We start from the raw sequence: 24,654 nt of genomic DNA on the forward strand, positions 1-24,654 counted from the left end.
CCCCCCCAGCCCCATAGAACACCCCCAGCCCCATAGCGACCCCCCAGCCCCATAGCAGTCCCCCCAGCCCCATAGCGACCCCCCCAGCCCCATGGAGCCCCCTCCCCAAATTCCCTTCCCAACCTCGTAGATCCCCCACAGGGACCCCCCTCCAGCCCCATTGCGACCCCCCCAGCCCCACAGCGACCCCCCAGCCCCACAGCGACCCCCCAGCCCCATAGCAGCCCCCCAGCCCCATAGCACCCCCCCAGCCCCACAGCGATCCCCCCCAGCCCCACCTCCAGCAGCGCCTCCAGCTCCGCCACCTTGGCCGGGAAGCCCTTCAGCAGCTCCGTCATCTGTGGGGCAGGCGGGGGGGGGGGGGGGGTTGTGTGGGGGGGTGTGGGGCTGCCCCATAGCCGCCCCACAACCCCCCCCCCCCCCCAAAACCCCCCCCCCCGCCCTCAACCGCCCCATAGAAGGGGGTCGAGGGCAGGGCCTCACCTGGGCGCCCACCCGGCTCCGGAAAGCGTCGACCTGATTGGTTGAGGGGGGGGGGGGGGGGGGGGTCGCAGGGGTCACGTGGGTGCCCCCCAGGTCACGTGACACCCCCCCGGACCCCCCCTCCCCCACCCCGTGTCCCCCCCCACCTGCCCCCCACCTCGGCGGCGTCCATCGGGGATCCAGAAGCGAAAGTGAAAGTGGCGCCGGGGGGAGGGAAAGGGGGGGGGGATCTCCCTCCTCCCCCGCCCCCGCGAAAAGGGGGCGTGGCCCCGCCCCCCGGCCCCGCCCCCCTCCCTCCTCAGCCCCGCCCCCTACAAAAAAAATCGAGTTTCCGGCCCCAAAAACAGCTTTTATTGAGGGAAAATGATTGGGGGGGGGGGGAACCAAGATGGCGGACGCCGGTGTCGGGGTGCCCCTGGCCCTCCTGGGCCCCCCCGGCACCGGGGTCCCCCCGAAACATGGCGCCCCTCCCCCCCTCCCCCCCCGATTTGGGGGGCCTCCCCCCCCCCCACTGGGGCCTACTGGGACCTACTGGGGTCTACTGGGGCACGCTGGGGGCTGCTGGGGCCTACTGGAGCCTATTGGGGCATACTGAGGGCTACTGGGGTATACTGGGGCCTACTGGGGCCTACTGGAGCCCATTGGGGCATAATGGGGTCTTCTGGGGCACACTGGGGGCTACTGGAGCCTACTGGAGCCTACTGGGGCCTACTGGGGTATACTGGGGCCTACTGGGGCCTACTGGAGCCTACTGGGGCATAATGGGGCCCTACTGGGGCCTACTGTGGCCCTACTGGGGTCTACTGGGGCCTACAGTAGCCTAGTGGAGACTACTGGGGGCTGCTGGAGCCTACTGGGGCCTACTGGGGCCTACTGGGGACCTATTGGGGCCTAGTGGAGCCTACTGGGGCCTACTGGGACCTACTGGGGTCTACTGGGACCTACTGGGGCCTACTGGAGCCTACTAGAGCCTACTGGGGTCTACTGGGGCCTACTGGAGTCTACTGGGACCTACTGGGGCCTACTGGAGCCTAGTGGGGCCTACTGGAGCCTATTGGGGCCTACTGGAGCCTACTTGGGCCTACTGGGACCTACTGGGGTCTACTGGGACCTACTGGGGCCTACTGGGGCCTACTGGAGCCTAGTGGGGCCTACAGGGACCTACTAGAGCCTACTGGGCCCTAGTGGGGCCTCCTGGAGTCTACTAGGACCTACTAGGGCCTACTGGGGCCTACTGGAGCCTACTGGGGCCTACTCGGGCCTACTGGAGCCTAGTGGGGCCTACAGGGACCTACTAGAGCCTACTGGGCCCTAGTGGGGCCTACTGGAGTCTACTGGGACCTACTAGGGCCTACTGGGGCCTACTGGGGCCTACTGGGGTCTACTAGAGCCTGCTAGGGCCTACTGGGGCCTACTGGGGTCCTGTAGAGTTCTACAGCCTCCCAATACCCCCCGAGGCCTCCTTCCCCCCTCGACCTCCCCCCCCTAAAATTTCAGGACCTCCCCCCCTAAAATTCAGGCTTCCCCCCCCAAAATTTTGGGGTTCCCCCCCCGAAAAATTCAGGGCCTCCCCCCAAAAAGATTTGGGGCTCCCCCCGAAAGTTTGGGGCTCCCCCCGAAAATTGGGGGTCCCCCCCCGAAAATTTTGGGGTCCCCCCCCGAAAATTTGGGGTCCGCCCTAAAAATTTGGGTCCCCCCCAAAACTTTGGGCCCCCCCAACCCCGAAATATTTTGGGGGCCCCCCCCCCCCCCTCCCCTCACCCCCCCCAACCCCCCGGGGCCTCAACCCCAGGCCGGGCCTCCCCGGCGAGCAGGGGCAGCGGTACCAGAGGCGGTAGGTGAAGGCCCAGGCGGCCCAGCCCAGGCCGGCGCCGGCCGCGTTGGCGGCCCAGTGGCACCGGTAAGCCAAGATGGCCGCCAGCGCCCCCTGCCACAGCACGAGGAGCCCGGCGTTGAGGAGGAAGAGGAGGCAGAGCGGGGTGGTGGCCACCGGCCGGGCCTCGCCGGTGGCCGGCTGGGCGGCGGCGGCCAGCTTGGCCTCCCCGGGAGCCATCTCGCTGCCGGTAGCCATCCTCCTCTCCTCGGTAGCCATCCCTCTTCCGGTAGCCAACCAGGCGTCCTCGGTAGCCATCCCTCTTCCGGTAGCCAACCAGGCGTCCTCGGTAGCCATCCCTCTTCCAGTAGCCATCCTCCTCTCCCCGGTAGCCATCCCTCTTCCGGTAGCCAACCAGGCGTCCTCGGTAGCCATCCCTCTTCCGGTAGCCAACCAGGCGTCCTCGGTAGCCATCCCTCTTCCGGTAGCCATCCTCCTCTCCCCGGTAGCCATCCCTCTTCCGGTAGCCATCCTCCTCTCCCCGGTAGCCATCCCTCTTCCAGTAGCCAACCAGGCGTCCTCGGTAGCCATCCCTCTTCCGGTAGCCAACCAGGCGTCCTCGGTAGCCATCCCTCTTCCGGTAGCCAACCAGGCGTCCTCGGTAGCCATCCCTCTTCCAGTAGCCATCCAGGCGTCCCCGCTAGCCGTCCCTCTTCCGCTAGCCACCCCGCCCTCCCCGCCGGCCACCCGGGGCGGGTGCAGGAGCCTCGCCAGCGCCCCCAGCTCCTCGCCCAGCCCCAGGCCGCAGAGGACGAGGCCGAAGGCCTGCGGGGAAGGGCGGAGGCCGGCGGCGGCCTCGAGGGCGGCGAAGAGGCGGGGGGCGGCGGCGGCCATGACGGTGGCCCCCACGGCCAGCCGGCCGGCCGCCCGCAGCACCGCCCCCCGGCGGCCGCCCCCCGGCTGGGCCAGCGGGAGGGAGGCGATGAGGAGGGCCCCCAGGAGCAGCGCCGTCCAGCGGCCGGCCGAGGCGACGAGGCGGCTGTCGGGGGTACGGGGGGCGGGGGGGGGGTGAGGTGTGGGGCGGGGGGGGGGGGCACGCCGTAAAAATCCCGTAGAAAGCCCCGCGGGCCCGTGGAAATCCCCAGGCACGTCGCGACCCCGTAGAAAAGCGTAGGGACCCCATAGAAACCCCATAGGAACCCACGGAAATCCCATAGGGACCCACGGAAATCCCATAGAAACCCCATAAAAACCCCATAGAAACCCCATAGGAACCCCACGGAAATCCCATAGGGACCCACAGAAATCCCATAGAAACCCCATAAAAACCCCATAGAAACCCATAGGGACCCACAGAAATCCCATAGGGACCCCATAAAAACCCCATAGGGACCCCACAGAAATCCCATAGGGACCCATAGAAATCCCACAGAAACCCCATAAAAACCCCATAGAAACCCCATAAAAACCCCATAGAAATCCCACAGAAACCCCATAGGGACCCCGTAGAAATCCCATAGAAACCCCATAGGGACCCCGTAGAAACCCCATAGAAAACCCATAAAAACCCCATAGAAACCCCACAGAAATCCCATAGGGACCCCATAAAAAAACCATAAAAACCCCATAGAAATCCTGTAGGAACCCCATAAAAACCCCATTAAAACCCCATAGAAATCCCATAGGGACCCTGTAGGGACCCCACAAAAACCCCATAAAAACCACATAGGGACCCCATAAAAACCCCATAGAAACCCCATAGAAACCCCATAGAAACCCCATAGAAATCCCATAGAAATCCCATAGAAACCCCATAGGGACCCCATAGAAACCCCATTGAAATCACATAGGGACCCCACAGAAACCCCATAGAAACCCCACAGAAATCCCGTAGGGACCCCATAGAAACCCCATAGAGACCCGATAGAAACCCCATTGAAATCCCATAGGGACCCCATAAAAACCCCATAGAAATCCCACAGAAACCCCGTAGGGACCCCGTAGAAATCCCATAGAAACCCCATAGGGACCCCATAGGGACCCCCTAGAAACCCCACAGAAATCCCACAGAAACCCCATAGGGACCCCATAGGGACCCCATAGAAACCCTGTAGAAACCCCACAGAAATCCCATAGGGACCCCATAAAAAAACCATAAAAACCCCATAGAAATCCTGTAGGAACCCCATAAAAACCCCATTAAAACCCCATAGAAACCCCATAGGGACCCTGTAGGAACCCCATAAAAACCCCGTAGGGACCCCATAGAAACCCCATAGAGACCCCATAGAAATCCCATAGAAACCCCATTAAAACCCTGTAGAAACGCCATAGAAACCCTGTAGGAACCCCATAGAAATCCCATAGGGACCCTGTAGGGACCCCATAAAAACCCCATAAAAACCCTGTAGGGACCCCATAGAGACCCGATAGAAACCCCATTGAAACCCCACAGAAATCCCGTAGGGACCCCATAGAAACCCAGTAGAAACCCCATAGAAACCCCATAAAAACCCCATAGAAGCCCCATAGAAACCCCATAGGGACCCCGTAGGGACCCCACAGAAACCCCATAGGGACCCCATAGGGACCCCATAGAAACCCCTTAGGGACCCCATAGATATCCCATAGAAACCCTGTAGGAACCCCACAGAAATCCCATGGAGACCCCATAGAAATCCCACAGAAACCCCAGAGGGATCCCATAAAAACCCCATAGAAATCCCATAGGCCCGTAGAAATCCCACAGACACATAGTGACCCCATAGAAATGCGGAGAAACCCCATAAAAACCCCACAGAAACCCCATAGGGACCCTGTAGGAACCCCATAGAAACCCCATAGGGACCCCACAGAAACCCCATAGAGACCCCGTAGGGACCCCATAGGGACCCCATAGGGACCCCATAAGCCCCATAGCGCCCCTGAGCCCCCCCCCATAGCGCCCCTGCTGCCCCATAGCCCCCAGCCCCATAGCGGCTCCCCCAGCCCCACAACCCCCCCGAAACCCCATAACCCCTCCTGACCCCAAAACCCCCCGAACCCCCCCAAACCCCATAACCCCCCCAAACCCCATAACCCCCCCAAACCCCATAACCCCCCCAAACCCCATAACCCCCCCCAAACCCCATAACCCCCCCAAACCCCATAACCCCCCCCAAACCCCATAACCCCCCCAACCCCATAACCCCCCCCAAACCCCATAACCCCCCCGACCCCATAACCCCCCCAAACCCCATAACCCCCCCGACCCCATAACCCCCCCAAACCCCATAGCCCCCCCAAACCCCATAACCCCCCAAAACCCCATAACCCCCCCAAAACCCCATAACCCCCCCCAAACCCCATAACCCCCCCAAACCCCATAACCCCCCCCAAACCCCATAACCCCCCCAAACCCCATAACCCCCCCCGACCCCATAACCCCCCCAAACCCCATAACCCCCCCAAACCCCATAACCCCCCCAAACCCCATAACCCCCCCAAACCCCACAACCCCCCCAAAACCCCATAACCCCCCCAAACCCCACAACCCCCCCAAACCCCATAACCCCCCCAAACCCCATAACCCCCCCAAACCCCATAACCCCCCCTGACCCCATAACCCCCCCAAACCCCACATCCCCCCCAAACCCCATAACCCCCCCAAACCCCATAACCCCCCCAAACCCCATAACCCCCCCTGACCCCATAACCCCCCCAAACCCCATAACCCCCCCAAACCCCATAACCCCCCCAAACCCCATAACCCCCCCCGACCCCATAACCCCCCCCGTGACCCCATAACCCCCCCGACCCCGTAACTCACGCCTCCAGCAGGTTATGGGGTGCCGCCAGGACGCTTTTGGGGTCGGCCGCGTGCCGCAGGGCCGGCCCCAGCCCCACCAGGGCCGCCACGGCCGCCGCGTGGGCCCGCCCGAAGCCCGGGGACCCCAAAAGCGCCGCCGCCCCCCGGCTCAGCCCCCGCGCCGCCGCCCCGAGAGCGCGCCCCGCGGCCGCCCCGTAGCGCACGGCCGCCGCCCCGTAACCAGGCCCTATAACGGCGACCCCGTAACCGGGCCCTGTAAGGCCTGGCCCGGAACCGGGCCTTATAGGATTTGCCCCGTTACCGGGCCCCATAGCGGCTGCGGCCCCGTAACCGGGCCTTGTGAGGCCTACCCCGTTACAGGGCCCTATAAGGCCTGCCCCGGAATCGGGCCCTATAAGGCCTGCCCCGTTACGGGGCCCTATAAGGCCTGCCCCGGAATCAGGCCCTATAAGGCCTGGCCTGGAACCGGGCCCTATAAGGCCTGCCCCGTTACGGGGCCCTATAAGGCCTGCCCCGGAACCGGGCCCTATAAGGCCTGCCCCGTTACGGGGCCCTATAAGGCCTGCCCCGGAATCAGGCCCTATAAGGCCTGGCCTGGAACCGGGCCCTACGAGGCCTGCCCCGTTACAGGGCCCTACGAGGCCTGCCCCGTTACAGGGCCCTACGAGGCCTGCCCCGTTACAGGGCCCTATAAAGCCTGGCCCGGAACCAGGCCCTATAGCATCTGCCCCGCTACTGGGCCCCATAAAGGCTGCGGCCTCATAACCGGGCCCCGTTACGGGCCGCCCCATAACGGGGCCCTATAGGGGCCGCCCCATAACCGGGCCCTATAGGATCTGCCCCGTTACCGGGCCCCATAGCAGCTGCAGCCTCATAATCGGGCCCTATAGGGGCTGCCCCATAACTGGGCCCCGTAGCGGGGACCCCCTTACAGGGCCCTACAGGGGCTGTGGCCCCATAACCGGGCCCTATAGGGGCCGCCCCGTGAGCAGGCCCCATGGCGGCCGCCCCATAACTAGGCCCCAGAGTGGGGACTCCATAACCGGGCCCTGTAGGGCCTGGCCCGTAACCGGGCCCTATAGGATTTGCCCCGTTACCGGGCCCCATAGCGGCTGTGGCCCCGTAACCGGGCCCTATAAGGCCTGCCCCGTTACGGGGCCCTATAAGGCCTGCCCCGGAATCAGGCCCTATAAGGCCTGGCCTGGAACCGGGCCCGGTGAGGCCTGCCCCGTTACGGGGCCCTACGAGGCCTGCCCCGTTACGGGGCCCTATAAAGCCTGGCCTGGAACCGGGCCCTATAGGATCTGCCCCGTTACCGGGCCCCATAGCGGCTGCGGCCCCATAACCAGGCCCCGTTACGGGCCGCCCCATAACTGGGCCCTATAGGGGCCGCCCCATAACCAGGCCCTATAAGGCCTGCCCCGGAACCGGGCCCTATAAGGCCTGGCCTGGAACTGGACCCTATAGGATCTGCCCCGTTACCGGGCCCCATAGCGGCTGCGGCCCCATAACCGGGCCCTATAGGGGCCGCCCCATAACCAGGCCCCGTAGCAGGGACCCCATAACCGGGCCCTATAGGGGCCGCCCCATAACCAGGCCCCGTAGCAGGGACCCCATAACCGGGCCCTATAGGGGCCGCCCCATAAAAAGGCCCCGTAGCGGGGACCCCATAACCGGGCCCCACAGCGGGGAACCCCCTTACGGGGCCCTATAGGGGCTGCGGCCCCATAACCGGGCCCTATAGGGGCCGCCCCGTGAGCAGGCCCCATGGCGGCCGCCCCATAACCAGGCCCCAGAGCGGCCGCGGCCCCATAAGCGGGCCCTATAGGGGGTGGCCCGTTAGGGGGCCCTATAGGGTCAGCCCCGTTATCGGGCCCCATAGCGGCCGCGGCCCTATAAGGGGCCCCCACCATGGCGCCGGGTGGCTTTGGGGGGGTCTTGGGGGGTCTCCTGCCCCATAGATCTCCCACCCCACAGATTCCAGCCCCATAGATCCCTGCCCCATAGATCCCCCGCCCCATAGATCCCCCGCCCCATAGATACCCCCACCCCATAGATCCCTGCCCCATAGATCCTGCCCCATAGATCTCCCACCCCACAGATTCCAGCCCCATAGATCCCCAGCCCCATAGATCCCCAGCCCCATAGATTCCCAGCCCCATAGATTCCCAGCCCCATAGATTCCCAGCCCGAGATTCCCCGCCCCATAGATTCCCCGCCCCATAGATCCCCCGCCCCATAGATCCCCCGCCCCATAGATCCCCCGCCCCATAGATACCCCCACCCCATAGATCCCTGCCCCATAGATTCCTGCCCCATAGATCCCTGCCCCATAGATCCCTGCCCCATAGACCCCCCAGAGTTTGAGTTTGGGGGGGGATTTGGGGCAGACCTGGGGGGTTATGGGGCAGATGTGGGGCAGAAAGGGGCTTATGGGGCAGATGTGGGGCAGATGTGGGGCAGATGTGGGGCAGATGTGGGGCAGATGGGGTTATGGGGCAGATGTGGGGCAGAAAGGAGGTTATGGGGCAGATGTGGGGAGATGTGGGGCAGAAAGGGGGTTATGGGGCAGAAAGGGGGGACATGGGAAGATGTGGGGCAGGTGTGCGGAGATGTGGGGGTTATGGGGCAGATGTGAGGCAGATATGGGGCAGATGTGGGGGTTATGGGGCAGATGTGGGGCAGATATGGGGCAGATGTGGGGGTTATGGGGCAGATGTGGGGCAGATATGGGGCAGATGTGGGGGTTATGGGGCAGATGTGGGGCAGATATGGGGCAGATGTGGGGGTTATGGGGCAGAGGTGGGGCAGAAAGGGGGATATGGGGCAGATGTGGGGCAGATATGGAGGTTATGGGGCAGATGTGGGGCAGATGTGGGACAGATGTGGGGCAGATATGGGGAGATGTGGGGCAGATGTGGGGCAGAAAGGGGGTTATGGGGTAGATGTGGGGCAGATATGGGGAGATGTGGGGCAGATGTGGGGCAGACGCCGCCGCCATCCCCCCCCCGCCCCCCCCCCGTCCCCCCCCGCCCCCCGCCCCACAGACGCCGCCGGCACTTGGGGGTCCCGGGGCTTTTATTGGCCGTGGGGCAGCGGCGCCATGGGGCGGCCGCCCCCGGCCTCGGCCTCGTCCTCGTCCTGCGGCTCCCGGTAGTCCCAGAGGCGCACGCTCCCGTCCCACTGTGGGGCAGCCCCATAGCGCCCGGCCCCACGGATCCCTGCCCCATAGCGCCCGGCCCCACGGATCCCTGCCCCATAGCGCCCGGCCCCAGAGATCCCAGCCCCATAGCTCCCTGCCCCATAGATCCCGGCCCCACGGATCCCTGCCCCACAGATCCCCAGTCCCATAGCTCCCTGCCCCATAGCGCCCAGCCCCACGGATCCCTGCCCCATAGATCCCCAGCCCCATAGCGCCCGGCCCCATAGATCCCTGCCCCATAGATCCCAGCCCCATAGAACTCCCACCCCATAGACCCCAGCCCCATAGCTCCCACCCCATAGATGCCCGCAGCCCCATAGCTCCCAGCCCCATAGATCTCCCACCCCGTAGATCCCTGCCCCATAGATCCCCAGCCCCATAGACCCCTGCCCCATAGGGCCCGGCCCCATAGATCCCTGCCCCATAGCACCCGGCCCCACGGATCCCTGCCCCATAGCGCCAAGCCCCACCGATCCCTGCCCCATAGATGCCAGCCCCATAGCGCCCGGCCCCACGGATCCCTGCCCCATAGATCCCAGCCCCACGGATCCCTGCCCCATAGATCCCCCACCCCATAGATCCCCCGCCCCATAGATCCCAGCCCCACAGATCCCAGCTCCATAGATCCCCAGCCCCATAGATCCCAGCCCCATAGATCCCTGCCCCATAGATCCCCCGCCCCATAGATCCCAGCCCCATAGATCCTGCCCCATAGATCCCCCGCCCCATAGATCCCCAGCCCCATAGATCCCTGCCCCATAGATCCCCACCCCATAACCCCCCCACCCCACAGATCCCAGCCCCATAGATCCCCAGCCCCATAGATCCCCTGCCCCATAGATCCCAGCCCCATAGATCCCCAGCCCCATACATCCATGCCCCATAGATTCCCTGCCCCATAGATCCCTGCCCCATAGATCCCCTGCCCCATAGATCCCCGCCCCATAGATCTCCCACCCCATAGATCCCAGCCCCACAGATCCCCCCTGTCCCACAGATCCCAGCCCCACAGGTCCCCTGCCCCACAGATCCCCAGCCCCATGGATCTCCAACCCCATAAATCCCTGCCCCATAGATCTCCCCCCCGCCCCACAGGTTCCAGCCCCACAGGTCCCCACCCCATAGATCCCCAGCCCCATATATCCCTGCCCCATAGATCCCAGCCCCACAGATCCCCAGCCCCATAGATCCCCCCAGCCCCATAGGTCCCTGCCCCATAGATTCCTGCCCAATAGCACCCGGCCCCACCGACAGCCTGCCCCACAGATCCCCCCCAGCCCCACAGATCCCCCCCGCCCCACATATTCCAGCCACGCAGGTCCCCAGCCCCATAGATCTCCCACCCCATAGATCTCCCACCCCATAGATCCCTGCCCCATAGATCCCTGCCCCATAGTTCCCCCCACCCCATAGATCCCCAGCCCCATAGATCTCCCACCCCAAAGATCCCCACCCCATAGATCCCAGCCCCATAGATGCCCAGCCCCATAGATCCCCAGCGCCATAGATCCCCGCCCCATAGATCCCAGCCCCATAGATCCCAGCCCCATAGATCCCCAGCCCCATAGATCCCAGCCCCATAGATCCCCCGCCCCATAGACCCCCACCCCATAGATGTCCCACCCCATAGATCCCCAGCCCCATAGATCCCTGCCCCATAGATCCCCCGCCCCATAGATCCCCAGCCCCATAGATCCCTGCCCCATAGATCCCCAGCCCCATAGATCCCAGCCCCATAGATCCCTGCCCCATAGATCCCTGCCCAATAGCACCCGGCCCCACCGACAGCCTGCCCCACAGATCCCCCCCGCCCCACATATTCCAGCCACGCAGGTTCCCAGCCCCATAGATCCCCAGCCCCATAGATCTCCCACCCCATAGATCTCCCACCCCATATATCCCTGCCCCATAGATCCCTGCCCCATAGATCCCCCCACCCCATAGATGCCCAGCCCCATAGATCCCGCCCCATAGACCTCCCACCCCATGGATCTCCCACCCCATAGATCCCAGCCCCACAGATCCCTGCCCCATAGATCCTCAGCCCCATAGATCCCCCACCCCACAAATTCCAGCCCCATAGATCCCTGCCCCATAGATCCCTTCCCCACAGACCCCCATCGCCATAGCTCCCTGCCCCACAGATCCCTGCCCCATAGATCCCCCGCCCCATAGATTCCCCAGCCCCATAGACCCCAGCCCCATAGATCCCAGCCCCATAGACCCCACCCCATAGACCCCGCCCCCCTCACCCCCCTCCCCCCTTAGGCCCCGCCCCCTTTAGGCCCCGCCCCCTTCCCGAAGCCCCGCCCCCCTCAAGCCCCGCCCCCTTCCCGAAGCCCCGCCCCCTTCCCGAAGCCCCGCCCCCTCAGGCCCCGCCCCCTCCCCGAAGCCCCGCCCACCGAGGTGCTGACGAGCCGCCCCCCGTCGGGGTGCCAGCAGACGTCGCGCACGCAGCCGCCGTGATTGGCCAGGCGCCGCACGGCCCGGCCAGTCAGCACGTCGTACACTGCGGGGCGGGGCGGGGGGCGGGGTCAGCGAGGCCACGCCCCCTTCCGTGAGGCCACGCCCCCTGCCGATAAGCCACGCCCCCCTCCCGGCCCCCTTCGGTGCCTTCCTGCTGGAGCCGAGCCCCGCCCCCGACCTTTAAGCCCCGCCCCCAACCTTTAAGCCCCGCCCCCAACCTTTAAGCCCCGCCCCCAGCCCTTAAGCCCCGCCCCCAACCCTTAAGCCCCGCCCCCAACCTTTAAGCCCCGCCCCCGACCTTTAAACCCCGCCCCCAACCCTTAAGCCCCGCCCCCGACCTTTAAGCCCCGCCCCCAACCTTTAAGCCCCGCCCCCAACCTTTAAGCCCCGCCCCCAGCCCTTAAGCCCCGCCCCCAACCCTTAAGCCCCGCCCCCAACCTTTAAGCCCCGCCCCCGACCTTTAAACCCCGCCCCCAACCCTTAAGCCCCGCCCCCAACCTTTAAGCCCCGCCCCCAACCTTTAAGCCCCGCCCCCAGCCTTAGCCACGCCCCCTCCGCCAAGCCACGCCCCCAAAGGCCCCTCCCGCCCCCCTAAACCCCGCCCCCTCCCCCTAAACCCCGCCCCCTACCCCTCCTCCCCTTTGCCTCCCAGGCCCCGCCCCTTTAAGCCCCGCCCCCTCGGGCCCCAACCCCCCCTTAAGCCCCGCCCACCCGCCCTAAGCCCCGCCCCCTCCCTCCCCAAGGGGGTCACGTGCTCATGCCCCCCATACCCCACCCCCTTGAGGCCCCGCCCCCAACACCCCACCCCACGAAGCCCCGCCCCTTGTAGCCCCACCCCCCTTAGGCCACGCCCCTTTAGGCCACGCCCCCTTTAGGCCACGCCCCCTTTAGGCCACGCCCCCTAATCCCCCAACCCAAGGGGCCCCAATAACCCACCCCCCTTGAGGCCCCGCCCCCCGACACCCCACCCCACGAAGCCCCGCCCCCTCGTAGCCCCACCCCCATAAGCCACGCCCCTTTAGGCCACGCCCCCTATGCCCCCAACCCGAAGGGGCCCCAATAACCCACCCCCCTTGAGGCCCCGCCCCCCGACACCCCACCCCACGAAGCCCCGCCCCCTCGTAGCCCCACCCCCATAAGCCACGCCCCTTTAGGCCACGCCCCCTATGCCCCCAACCCGAAGGGGCCCCAATAACCCACCCCCCTTGAGGCCCCGCCCCCTGATACCCCACCCCATTAAGCCCCGCCCCCTGACACCCCACCCCTGAAGTCCCGCCCCCTTGTAACCCCACCCCCCTTAGGCCACGCCCATTTAGGCCACGCCCCTTTAGGCCACGCCCCTTTAGGCCGCGCCCCCAACCCCCCAACCCAAGGGGGCCCCAATAACCCACCCCCCCCGAGGCCCCGCCCCCAATACCCCACCCCATGAAGCCCCGCCCCCTCGTAGCCCCACCCCCATAAGCCACGCCCCTTTAGGCCACGCCCCTTTAGGCCACGCCCCTTTAGGCCACGCCCCCTAATCCCCCAACCCAAGGGGGTCACGTGCTCGTACCCCCAATACCCCACCCCCCTTGAGGCCCCGCCCCCTGACACCCCACCCCACGAAGCCCCGCCCCCTGACACCCCACCCCCATAGGCCCCGCCCCTTTAGGCCCCGCCCCTTTAGGCCCCGCCCCCCCCCCCCCTCACCAATCACGGCCCCCGAGGCGCAGCCGGTGCCCAGGTAGAGGCCGCCGGCGGGGCCGGGGGGCGGGGCCAGGCGGCAGCGAATCAGCGTGTGCAGCACCGCGTGGCCCCGGTACGTCATCAGCGAGCTGTCGCCCGGCAACGGCGCCGTCGCCATGGCTACCGGGGGGGGGCGGGAAAAGGGGGAGGGGCTAAGGGGGGGGGGAAGGGGCGGGGCCAGCGGGGGCCGCCACGGGGGGGCCGCGGAGGCCCCATAGGGGCCTGTAGGGGCCTATAGGGACCCATAGGGACCCTATAGAGCCCCATAGCGCCCCATAGGGACCCATAGGGACCCATAGGGACCCATAGGGACCCATAGGGGCCTATAAGGACCCCATAGGGACCCCAAACCACCCCATAGGGACCCCCACCCACCCCAAAACCACCCCATAGGCACCCAAGACCCCAAAACCACCCCATAGGCACCCAAGACCCCATAATCACCCCATAACCACCCCATAACCACCCCATAGGGACCCCCACCCACTCCATAACCACCCCCAACCACCCTATAGGGACCCCTACCCACCCCATAACCACCCCAAACCACCCCATAGGCACCCAAGACCCCATAACCACCCCAAAAACCTCTCCAACCACCCTATCACCACCCCCACCCACCCCATAACCACCCCAACCACCCCATAGTGACCCCCAACCACCCCAAAAACCACCCCATAGGCACCCAAGACCCCATAACCACCCCAAACCACCCCATAATCCCCCATAACCACCCAAAACCACCCCATAGGGACCCATAATGACCCCTGGAGCCCCATAACCACCCCATAACCACCCCACAACCGCCCCACAACCGCCCCATAGCCGCCCCCCCCGTCTCACCACGCCGCGGGGCGCGCTGCCAGCGGTAGTCCCAGCTCTGGCGGGCCACGGCGCGCCGGGCGGCCTCCAAGCCGCCGGGCCCGGCCGGGCGCCGCAGGTCCCAGAGCTTGGCCGTCTGGTCCTTGGAGTTGGACACCAGGTAGCGGCCGTCGCCCTGCGGGGAACATCGTGGTTGGGGTCACCAAGGATGATAGAACCATGGGGAACGTCATGGGTGGGGTCAGCGGGGTGAGGAACGTCAAGATTGGGGACATTGTGGATGGTGGAACCTTGAGGAACGTCATGGATGGGGTCAACGGGGTGAGGAACCACGGGGAACGTCAAGATTGGGGTCAACCCGATGAGGAACATCAAGATTGGGGTCACCAAGGATGATAAAACCATGAGGAACGTCAAGATTGGGGTCAACGGGGTGAGGAACGTCAAGATTGGGGTCACCAAGGATGATAAAACCATGAGGAACGTCAAGATTGGGGTCAATGGGGTGAGGAACGTCAAGATTGGGGTCACCAAGGATGATAAAACCATGAGGAACATCAAGATTGGGGTCATCGTGGTCGACGGAACCATGGAGAACATCAAGGATGGGGTCAACGGGGTGAGGAACCATGGGGAACGTCAAGATTGGGGTCAACAAGGTGAGGAACGTCATGGTTGGGGTCATCAAGGTCGACAGAACCATGGAGAACATCAAGGATGGGGTCAACGGGGTGAGGAACATCAAGATTGGGGTCATCGTGGTTGATAGAACCATGGAGAACATCAAGGATGGGGTCAACCCGATGAGGAACATCAAGATCGGGGTCATCAGGGTCAGCAGAACCATGGAGAACGTCAAGGATGGGGTCAACGGCGTGAGGAACATCACGGGTGGGGTCACCACGGGTGACGGAACCATGGGGAACCCCACGGGTGGGGGCACCGGGGTGGGGAACGTCATGGGTGGGGCCACCAAGGGTGGTGGAACCATGGGGAACGTCACGGGTGGGGTCAACGGGGCGAGGAACCGCGAGGAACCGGCACGGCGGGAGGAGCCGCGGGGGGGCCCAGCCCCTCCCAGTCCCTCCCAGGCCCTCCCAGTCCCCCCCGGTGACCCACCCGGGGGTGCAGGAAGGTGACCCCGTCGCGGTGGCCCGCCAGGAGCCCCACGGGCTGGGGCCTCTCCTCGCGGAGGCAGCGGCGGTCCCAGGCCCGGCACACGGCATCGTCGCCCCCCGACAGGAGGAGGTGGCCCCCGGCGTCCCCCAGGGCCACCGCGTTGACGTCGTCCTCGTGGGCGGCCACCTGGGGGGGGGGAGGGGACACGGGGCGGGGGGGGGGGGTTGGTGGGACCCATGGGGGGCCACCAGGAGGTGACCGCGCCCCATGGGGGCCACCAGAAGCCTACGAGGAGCTGGGGGGCCACCGCGACCCCGTAACGATCTATGGGGCCACCTGGAGATCTATGGGGCCACCACGACCCCACAACGATCTGTGGGGCCACCACATGATCTATGGGGCCACCACGACCCCATAACGACCTATGGGGCCACCTGATGATCTATGGGGCCACCACGACCCCATTACGACCTATGGGGCCACCTGATGATCTATGGGGCCACCACCACCCCACCAGCATCTATGGGGCCACCTAAACATCTATGGGGCCACCAGAACCCAACCATGACCTATGGGGCCACCACAACCCCACAACGATCTATGGGGCCACCATATGATCTATGGGGCCGCCTCAACCCTATAATGACCTATGGGGCCACCTGATGATCTATGGGGCCACCACAACCCCATAACCACCTATGGGGCCAGCAGAACCCTACCGTGATCTATGGGGCCACCACGACCCGATAACGATCTATGGGGCCACCACGACCCCATAATAATCTATGGGGCCACCTGATGATCTATGGGGCCACCAGAACCCAACCATCATCTATGGGGCCACCACCACCCAACCATGATCTATGGGGCCACCTGAAGATCTATGGGGCCACCACGACCCCATAACAACCTATGGGGCCACCGCACGATCTATGGGGCCACCACCACCCCAACCATGATCTATGGGGCCACCACCACCCAACCATGACCTATGGGGCCACCACGACCCGATAACGATCTATGGGGCCACCTGAAGATCTATGGGGCCACCTCAACCCAACCATCATCTATGGGGCCACCTGATGATCTATGGGGCCACCACCACCCAACCATGATCTATGGGGCCACCACGACCCCATAACGACCTATGGGGCCACCTGATGATCTATGGGGCCACCAGAACCCAACCATCATCTATGGGGCCACCTGAAGGTCTATGGGGCCACCACGACCCCATAACGATCTATGGGGCCACCTGATGATCTATGGGGCCACCAGAACCCAACCATCATCTATGGGGCCACCACCACCCAACCATGATCTATGGGGCCACCTGAAGATCTATGGGGCCACCACGACCCCATAACAACCTATGGGGCCACCGCACGATCTATGGGGCCACCACCACCCCAACCATGATCTATGGGGCCACCACCACCCAACCATGACCTATGGGGCCACCACGACCCGATAACGATCTATGGGGCCACCTGAAGATCTATGGGGCCACCTCAACCCAACCATCATCTATGGGGCCACCTGATGATCTATGGGGCCACCACCACCCAACCATGATCTATGGGGCCACCACGACCCCATAACGACCTATGGGGCCACCTGATGATCTATGGGGCCACCAGAACCCAACCATCATCTATGGGGCCACCTGAAGGTCTATGGGGCCACCACGACCCCATAACGATCTATGGGGCCACCTGATGATCTATGGGGCCACCAGAACCCAACCATGATCTATGGGGCCACCTGAAGATCTATGGGGCAACCATGACCCCATAACCACCTATGGGGTCACCACCACCCAACCATGATCTATGGGGCCACCACGACCCCATAACGACCTATGGGGCCACCTAAACATCTATGGGGCCACCACCACCCAACCATCATCTATGGGGCCACCACCACCCAACCATGACCTATGGGGCCACCACGACCCCATAACGATCTATGGGGCCACCACCACCCAACCATCACCTATGGGGCCACCACGAGATCTACGGGGCCACCACGACCCCGTAACGACCCACGGGGCCACCGGACGACCTACGGGGCCGCCCCCCCCAACCCCGCCCGCGGGGGCTGACCCGGAGGACGCGGCGCTGGACCTCGCGGTCGTAGACGTAGACGCAGCCGTCGTTGGCGCCCCCCAGGACCTCGCGCCCGTCCGGCCCCACCGCCAAGGAGAAGACGGCGAAGCGGCGCTCCTCCGGCCTGCGGGGTGCCAGGGCGAGACCCACAGCTGGCCCCACGAGTCCTCTGGCCCGCCCCACGGACCTCCACCCCGCCCCACGGACCTCCACGGACCTCCACCCTGCCCCATGGACCTCCAGGGACCTCCAACCCACCCCAGGGACCTCCAACCCGCCCCACGGACCTCCACCATGCCCCATGGACCTCCAGGGACCTCCAACCCACCCCATGGACCTCCAATCTGCCCCAGGGACCTCCAACCCGCCCCATGGACCTCCATCCTGCCCCATGGACCTCCATCCTGCCCCATGGACCTCCAGGGACCTCCACCCTGCCCCATGGACCTCCACCCTGCCCCATGGACCTCCAAGGACCTCCACCATGCCCCATGGACCTCCAGGGACCTCCAACCCGCCCCATGGACCTCGATCTTGCCCCATGGACCTCCAGGGACCTCCATCCCACCCCATGGACCTCCAGGGACCTCCACCCTGCCCCATGGACCTCCAGGGACCTCCAACCCGCCCCATGGACCTCCAGGGACCTCCATCCTGCCCCATGGACCTCGATCTTGCCCCATGGACCTCCAGGGACCTCCACCCTGCCCCATGGCCCTCCAGGGACCTCCATCCCACCCCAGGGACCTCCAGGGACCTCCACCCCTCCCCATGGACCTCCAGGGACCTCCACCCCGCCCCACGGACCTCCAGGGACCTCCACCCCACCCCAGGGACCTCCAGGGACCTCCGCCCTGCCCCACGGCCCACCTGAGGTCGAGCGCCGTGTGGTTGTCTCCGTCCCCGTAGATGTCGTAGACGTGGACTGGGGGAGGAGGGGCCAAAAGTGGGAGGAGCTCTTTAGCCACACCCCCTCTCCCTCCCTCTTTAGCCCCGCCTCCTCCTGCCCTAAGCCACGCCCCCACGCCCATAAGCCACGCCCCCCCCCCCCAGCCTCCACATTGCCCCAGCGCAAGGAGCTCAACGGCGTTGGGTCCCATGGTCCACCACCAAGCCCCGCCCCCTTTCCCCAAGCCCCGCCCCCTTTCCCCAAGCCCCGCCCCCTTCCCCCAAGCCCCGCCCCCTTTCCCCAGGCCCCGCCCCCCGCTCACCGTAGTCGGACCAGCTGGAGTAGAGGCACTGGGAGGCGTCGGGGCTGAAGGCCACGTCCAAGATGCTCCAGCCGACGTCGCGGCCCCGCGCCGACCGCAGCAGCCGCAGGGCCCGGCCCCGGCACGTGTACACCCGCAGGGTCTGGTCTGCGGCGGCACCGCACGGGGGGTGGTCACGGCAAGCCCCCCAGAATACCCAAATCCCCCCCAAAATCCCCACAAACGCTGTTTTTTCCCCGCCGAAATACCGCTTCGCGCGCCCGAAATAGGGGTTTTCCCGCCCAAAATAGCTCAAAAGGCACTTTTCCCACTCAAAGTTGAGCTTTTCCCACCCAAAATGGAGTTTTTCACACCCAAAACGGAGTTTTTCACATCCAAATACCTCAAAAAGCACTTTCCCCACTCAAAATACCGCTTTGCATGCCCGAAATAGAGATTTTCCCACCCAAAATAGCTCAAAAAAGCATTTTTCCGACTCAAAATTGAGCTTTTCCCACCCAAAATCAGGCTTTTCTTGCTCAAAATAGCTCAAAAGGCATTTTCCCGACCAAAAAAGTCCTTTACCCACCCAAAAGAGAGCTTTTCTCACCCAAAATACCCCCCCAAAGCCCCTCTTTTCAATCGAAAAAGCGCTTTCCCTTTCTCAAATACCCAACAACGTGCTTTTTCCAACCAAAACAGTGTTTTGCTTGCCCAAAACCCCACTTTTCCCACCCAAAATACCTAAAAAAAAACAATTTTTTCTCTAAAAATACCACTTTTTACACTCTGAAACACCTGAAAATGCATTTTTTCTGCCCAATAACCCAGTTTTTTTGCTGAATATATCAATTTTCCTGCCCCAAATACCCCTTTTCTGCCTCTTTTCCAACCAAAATACCACTTTTCCCCCCCAAAAACACCCAAAACCCCGCTTTTTCACCCCAAAACCGTTTCCTACCCCAAACCCCTCATTTCCCCCAGAAAACAACCCCAAAACTCCCTTTTCTCCCCCAAAACCCCGCGTTTTTCCCCCCAACCCCCCCCCACCCCCCCACTCCCCGTTTTTTCCCCAAATCCCCCTTTTTCGCCCCAAAACCTTGGCAGGCGGACACGAAGAGCTTGCCGTCGTCGGAGAAGATGCCGCAGAACGCCTTCTGCGGGTAGGACTCCACCGCCGCCACGTGATTGGGCAGGAAGCTGCGGGGGGGCGGGGTCAGCGTGGGGGCGGGGCCTCGGCAAGCCCCGCCCACCTGCACTGCCTCGAGACCTCCAGGGGGTCATCCCAACGGCTCTATGGTCAACGTCTCTATGGTCATCCCAACATCTCTATGGTCATCCCAACATCTTTATGGTCATCCCAACCTCTCTATGGTCAACAACTCTATGGTCAACGTCTCTATGGTCATCCCAACGTCTCTATGGTCAACCCAACGTCTCTATGGTCAACATCTCTATGGTCAACCCAACGTCTCTATGGTCATCCCAATGTCTCTATGGTCATCCCAACGTCTCTATGGTCATCCCAACATCTCTATGGTCAACATCAACCTCTCTATGGTCAACCCCAAACTCTCTATGGTCAACCCCACGTCTCTATGGTCAACCCAACGTTTCTATGGTCAACCCAACGTCTCTATGGTCAACCCAACGTCTCTATGGTCATCATCTCTATGGTCATCCCACCGTTTCTATGGTCATCCCAACGTCTCTATGGTCAACTCAACGTCTCTATGGTCAACATCAATGTCTCTATGGTCATCCCAACCTCTCTATGGTCATCCCAAAATCTCTATGGCCAACAACTCTATGGTCAACGTCTCTATGGTCATCCTAATGTCTCTATGGTCAACCCAACGTCTCTATGGCCATCCCAACGTCTCTGTGGTCAACATCTCTATGGTCAACATCTCTACGGTCATCCCAACGTCTCTATGGTCAACCCAATGTCTCTATGGTCAACTCTATGGTCAACCCAACGTCTCTCTGGCCATCCCAACGTCTCTATGGTCAACCTCTCTATGGTCAACAACTCTATGGTCATCCCAACGTCTCTATGGTCATCCCAACCTCTCTATGGTCAACATCTCTATGGTCAACCCAACCTCTCTCTGACCTCCCATGACCTCCCACGCCCCCCCACATGACCCCTCCCCCTCCCACATGACCCCTCCCCCTCCCACGTGGCCCCTCCCCCTCCCACGTGGCCCCTCCCCCTCCCACGTGGCCCCTCCCCCACGTGGCCCCTCCCCCACTCACTGCTCGCCCACCCGCGCCTTCTCCCCCGCCGAGAAGCTCCCGGCCCGGCACCGGCCCCACTCACGCTGCAAGGACCCAAAATCGCAGCTTTTCAGCCCGAAAGGAGCACAGCACGCTCCCTCCCAGCCCAAAATACCAAAAACCACCGTTTTCCCCCCACGAAATAACAGCTTTTTGCCCCAAATACCGCTTTTTCCCATGAAAATACCCAAAATGATATTTTCCTACCAAAATAGCCCTTTTCCCACCCAAAATACCGCTTTTCCCACCCAAAATACTACTTTTCCCGCCCCAAAACACCCTTTTTACCACCAAAATACCACATTTTCCCCCAAAATACCAGTTTTTCCACCCCCATACCCCAATTTTCCCACCAAAATACCCCTTTTTCCAACCAAAATACCCCTTTTTCCCCAAAATACCACATTTTTCCCCAAAATACCACATTTTTCCCCCCAAATTACCACTTTTCCCACCCAAAATACGCTTTTTACCACCAAACTACCAAATTTTCCCCCAAAATACCAATTATTCAACCCCAAATCCCACTTTTCTCACCCCAAAATTCCCCTTTTTCACCCCAAAACCTCCAAATCCCCTTTATCAACCCAAGTGCCCCCAAATCCCCATTTTTCACCCCGAAACCTCCCAATCCCCCTTGAACCCCCCCAACCACTCCCAAACTCCCCCCCCAAACCCAAAATCCCCCTTTTTCACCCCAAGACCCCCAAATCCCCACTTTTTTGCCCCGAGACCACCCAAACCCCATTCTTCCACCCGAAACGCCCCAAAATCGCCGTTTTTCACCCCAAAACCTCCCAATCCCCCCAAAACATCCCAAACCACCCCCCCAAAACCCCAAAATCCCCCTTTTTCACCCCAAGACCCCCAAATCCCCACTTTTTTGCCCCGAGACCACCCAAACCCCATTCTTCCGCCCTAGACGCCCCAAAATCGCCGTTTTTCGCCCCGAACCGCCCACCTGCCGGATCAGCCGGGGGAGGCTCCTCTCCCCGCCCCTCCCCCCCAGCAGCTCAAGCTCCGCCCTCAGCTCGTGCCCCTGCAGCGCTGATTGGACGAGAAAAGGTTCGGGGGGCGTGGCCACGGCGGAGCCCCGCCCCCCCCTCCTCGAGGCCACGCCCCCTGGGTTACCCGGGGGGGCGGGGCGCTCCGTGATGACGTCATCGGCGGTCGCGTCATCGCTGTCCTCGTCGTCCGAGGGGTCCTGGGGGGGGCCCTGGCCCCTGGGGGGGGGGGGGGGGGGGGGGGGGGTCCCAAGATGCTTTGCGGCCCCCGAATTCCCCAAAATCGCCCCAAAATCCCAAGAGACCCCAAATCTGGCTAAATTGACCCCAAATCCCCCTTTGTGACCCCCCCCCAAAAAACATAAAAACCCCAAATTCCCCCTAAATTACCCCAAAATCCCCCCCAAGGGACCCCAAAATCCCCCAAGGGACCCCAGAATTCCCCCAAGGGACCCCAAAATCCCCCCAAATTGACCCCAAAAATCCCCCCCAAGGGACCCCAAAATCCCCCTAAATTAGCCCAAAATCCCCCCCAAGGGACCCCAAAATCCCCCCCAAGGGACCCCAAAATCCCCCCCAAGGGACCCCAAAATCCCCCCCAAGGGACCCCAAAATCCCCCCAAATTGACCCCAAAATCCCCCCAAATTGACCCCAAAACCCCATTTACGGCCCCCGAACCCCCCCCAAATCACCCCCAAACCACCTCCAGAGACCCCGAATCCCCCCTAAATCACCCCAAAATCCCCCAGGGGGCCCCCAAATTATACCCCAAAACCCCCATTTATGATCCCAAATGCCCCCTTTATTACCCCAAATCCCCCCCCCCCCAAGGACCCCGAAATCCCTCTAAATCCCCCCAAATCTGCCATAGGGACCCCAAATCCCCCATTTACCCTCCCCCACAGCCCCCATAAACCCCCCAAACCCCCCATAAGGCCCCCAAAATGCCCCAAAATTAACCCAAAACCCCCAACCCCCCCATAAAGCCCCCAAAACCCCCCAAATCCACCCCAAAACCCCATTTGCCCCCCCAAATCCCCCCTACCCCCTCCCCCACCCCCCAGCCCCTCCCCACCCCCCTGCCCCTCCCCCATACCCTTCCCCTCCCCCCTCCCCCTCCCCCTGCCCCTCCCCCACCCCCCAGCCCCTCCCCCTCTCCCCCACCCCCCAGCCCCTCCCCCTCCCCCCAGCCCCTCCCCCTCCCCTCCCCCCTCCCTCCCCCCTCCCCTCCCCCTCCCCCCAGCCCCTCCCCCTCCCCCCAGCCCCTCCCCCCTCCCCTCCCCCCTCCCTCCCCCCTCCCCTCCCCCTCCCCCCCTCCCCCTCCCCCCAGCCCCTCCCCCTCCCCCCAGCCCCTCCCCCCCAGCCCCTCCCCCACCCCCCCAGCCCCTCCCCCTCCCCCAGCCCCTCCCCCACCCCCCAGCCCCTCCCCCCAGCCCCTCCCCCACCCCCCCAGCCCCTCCCCCTCCCCCAGCCCCTCCCCCACCCCCCAGCCCCTCCCCACCCCCCAGCCCCTCCCCCTCCCCCCCAGCCCCTCCCCCACCCCCCAGCCCCTCCCCCACCCCCAGCCCCTCCCCCTCCCCCAGCCCCTCCCCCCAGCCCCTCCCCCTCCCCCCTCCCCCACCCCCCAGCCCCTCCCCACCCCCCAGCCCCTCCCCCTCCCCCCTGCCCCTCCCCCACCCCCCAGCCCCTCCCCCTCCCCCAGCCCCTCCCCCCTCCCTCCCTCCCTCCCCTCCCACTCCCCCCAGCCCCTCCCCCATACCCCTCCCCTCCCCCCTCCCCCAGCCCCAGCCCCTCCCCCCCCTCCCCCATTCCCAGCCCCTCCCCCCTCCCCCATTCCCAGCCCCTCCCCCCCCTCCCCCCTCCCTTCCCCCAGCCCCTCCCCCTCCCCCCCCAGCCCCTCCCCCACCTCCTCAGCAGCGCCGCCAGCACCTGGGCCAGGTCCACGTCGCCCCCCCCTCCCCCTCCCCTCCCCCCCCCTTCCTCTTCCTCCTCCTCCTCCTCTTCCTCGGGGGGGGCCGCCCCTCCCCCCCCGCGCTGCTGCTGCTGCGGGACCCCATCTGCGGGGGGGGGGAGGGGGGGGACCCCCGCGGTTACCATGGCAACCGCGGGGTCCCCCTCCCCCCCCCGGTTGCCGTGGAAACCGGGCTGGAAACCTCCCCCCCCCCCCCCCCCTTTTCAGAGCATCCTTCCCGTCACCATGGCGACCGCGCGCTCCCCCCGCCCCTACCCGTAACCATGGCAACCGCGCGCTGCCCCCGCCCCTACCCGTCACCATGGCAACCGCCGCCGCGCCGGGGCCGGGGGCGCGCGTCGCCATGGCAACCCCCTGCCCGGTAGCCACGGCAACCCCGCAGCCAATGGGAAGCCGCGGAGGGCCCAACCCCCTCCTCCCCCCCCCCGCCCGGCCCAGCCCCCTGCCCCACGTGGGGCGGGGGTCTCGCGGCGCCTCCCCCCCGCCCCGCCGGCCAATCAGAGAGCGGCCTCGCTTCCCGCCGAGCCCGGCCCCGCAGCCAATCAGGAGCGGCGCTGCCGCCCCCCCCCCCCCCCCCTCCTCACCTCAGCCGCCGCCGCTTGTTTACGCCGCGCGCCCGGAGGGGGCGGGGCTTAGCGGAGGGGGGGGCCGGAGGGGAGGG

At 64.4% G+C, this 24,654-nt stretch overlaps 2 protein-coding genes and 1 long non-coding RNA gene across 3 annotated transcripts; all 3 read right to left on the bottom strand.

The window, feature by feature from the left end:
* Nucleotides 1-277: 277 nt before the first annotated feature.
* LOC310888368 lies at nucleotides 278-736 on the bottom strand. The gene is made up of 3 exons (XR_014575888.1): nucleotides 641-736; nucleotides 484-516; nucleotides 278-338 (listed from the first exon to the last, which is right to left on the bottom strand). It is a non-coding gene; the product is annotated as an uncharacterized lncRNA (long non-coding RNA).
* Nucleotides 737-2,161: 1,425 nt separating this feature from the next.
* On the bottom strand, nucleotides 2,162-6,556 carry LOC310888402 (uncharacterized protein; the record flags this gene model as incomplete). Its single annotated transcript, XM_083815035.1, has 2 exons — nucleotides 6,105-6,556; nucleotides 2,162-3,335 (listed from the first exon to the last, which is right to left on the bottom strand). The coding sequence occupies exons 1-2, from the start codon at nucleotides 6,413-6,415 to the stop codon at nucleotides 2,162-2,164; spliced, it is 1,485 nt and encodes a 494-aa protein (XP_083671161.1). The 5' UTR covers nucleotides 6,416-6,556.
* Nucleotides 6,557-9,164: 2,608 nt separating this feature from the next.
* Nucleotides 9,165-24,078, bottom strand: DCAF11 (DDB1 and CUL4 associated factor 11; the record flags this gene model as incomplete). Its single annotated transcript, XM_083814951.1, is given in 14 exon segments — nucleotides 9,165-9,287; nucleotides 11,709-11,815; nucleotides 13,462-13,617; nucleotides 14,341-14,494; nucleotides 15,439-15,624; nucleotides 17,544-17,670; nucleotides 18,417-18,471; nucleotides 18,758-18,904; nucleotides 19,836-19,936; nucleotides 20,996-21,060; nucleotides 21,978-22,063; nucleotides 22,148-22,239; nucleotides 23,928-24,057; nucleotides 24,060-24,078. Coding segments are annotated over 14 exon segments (1,530 nt in total). The 3' UTR covers nucleotides 9,165-9,182.
* Between the last annotated feature and the right edge of the window lie 576 nt (nucleotides 24,079-24,654).

This window comes from Anser anser (assembly GCF_964211835.1).
Source record: "Anser anser genome assembly, chromosome: 34".
In the NCBI taxonomy this organism is placed as follows: domain Eukaryota; kingdom Metazoa; phylum Chordata; class Aves; order Anseriformes; family Anatidae; genus Anser; species Anser anser.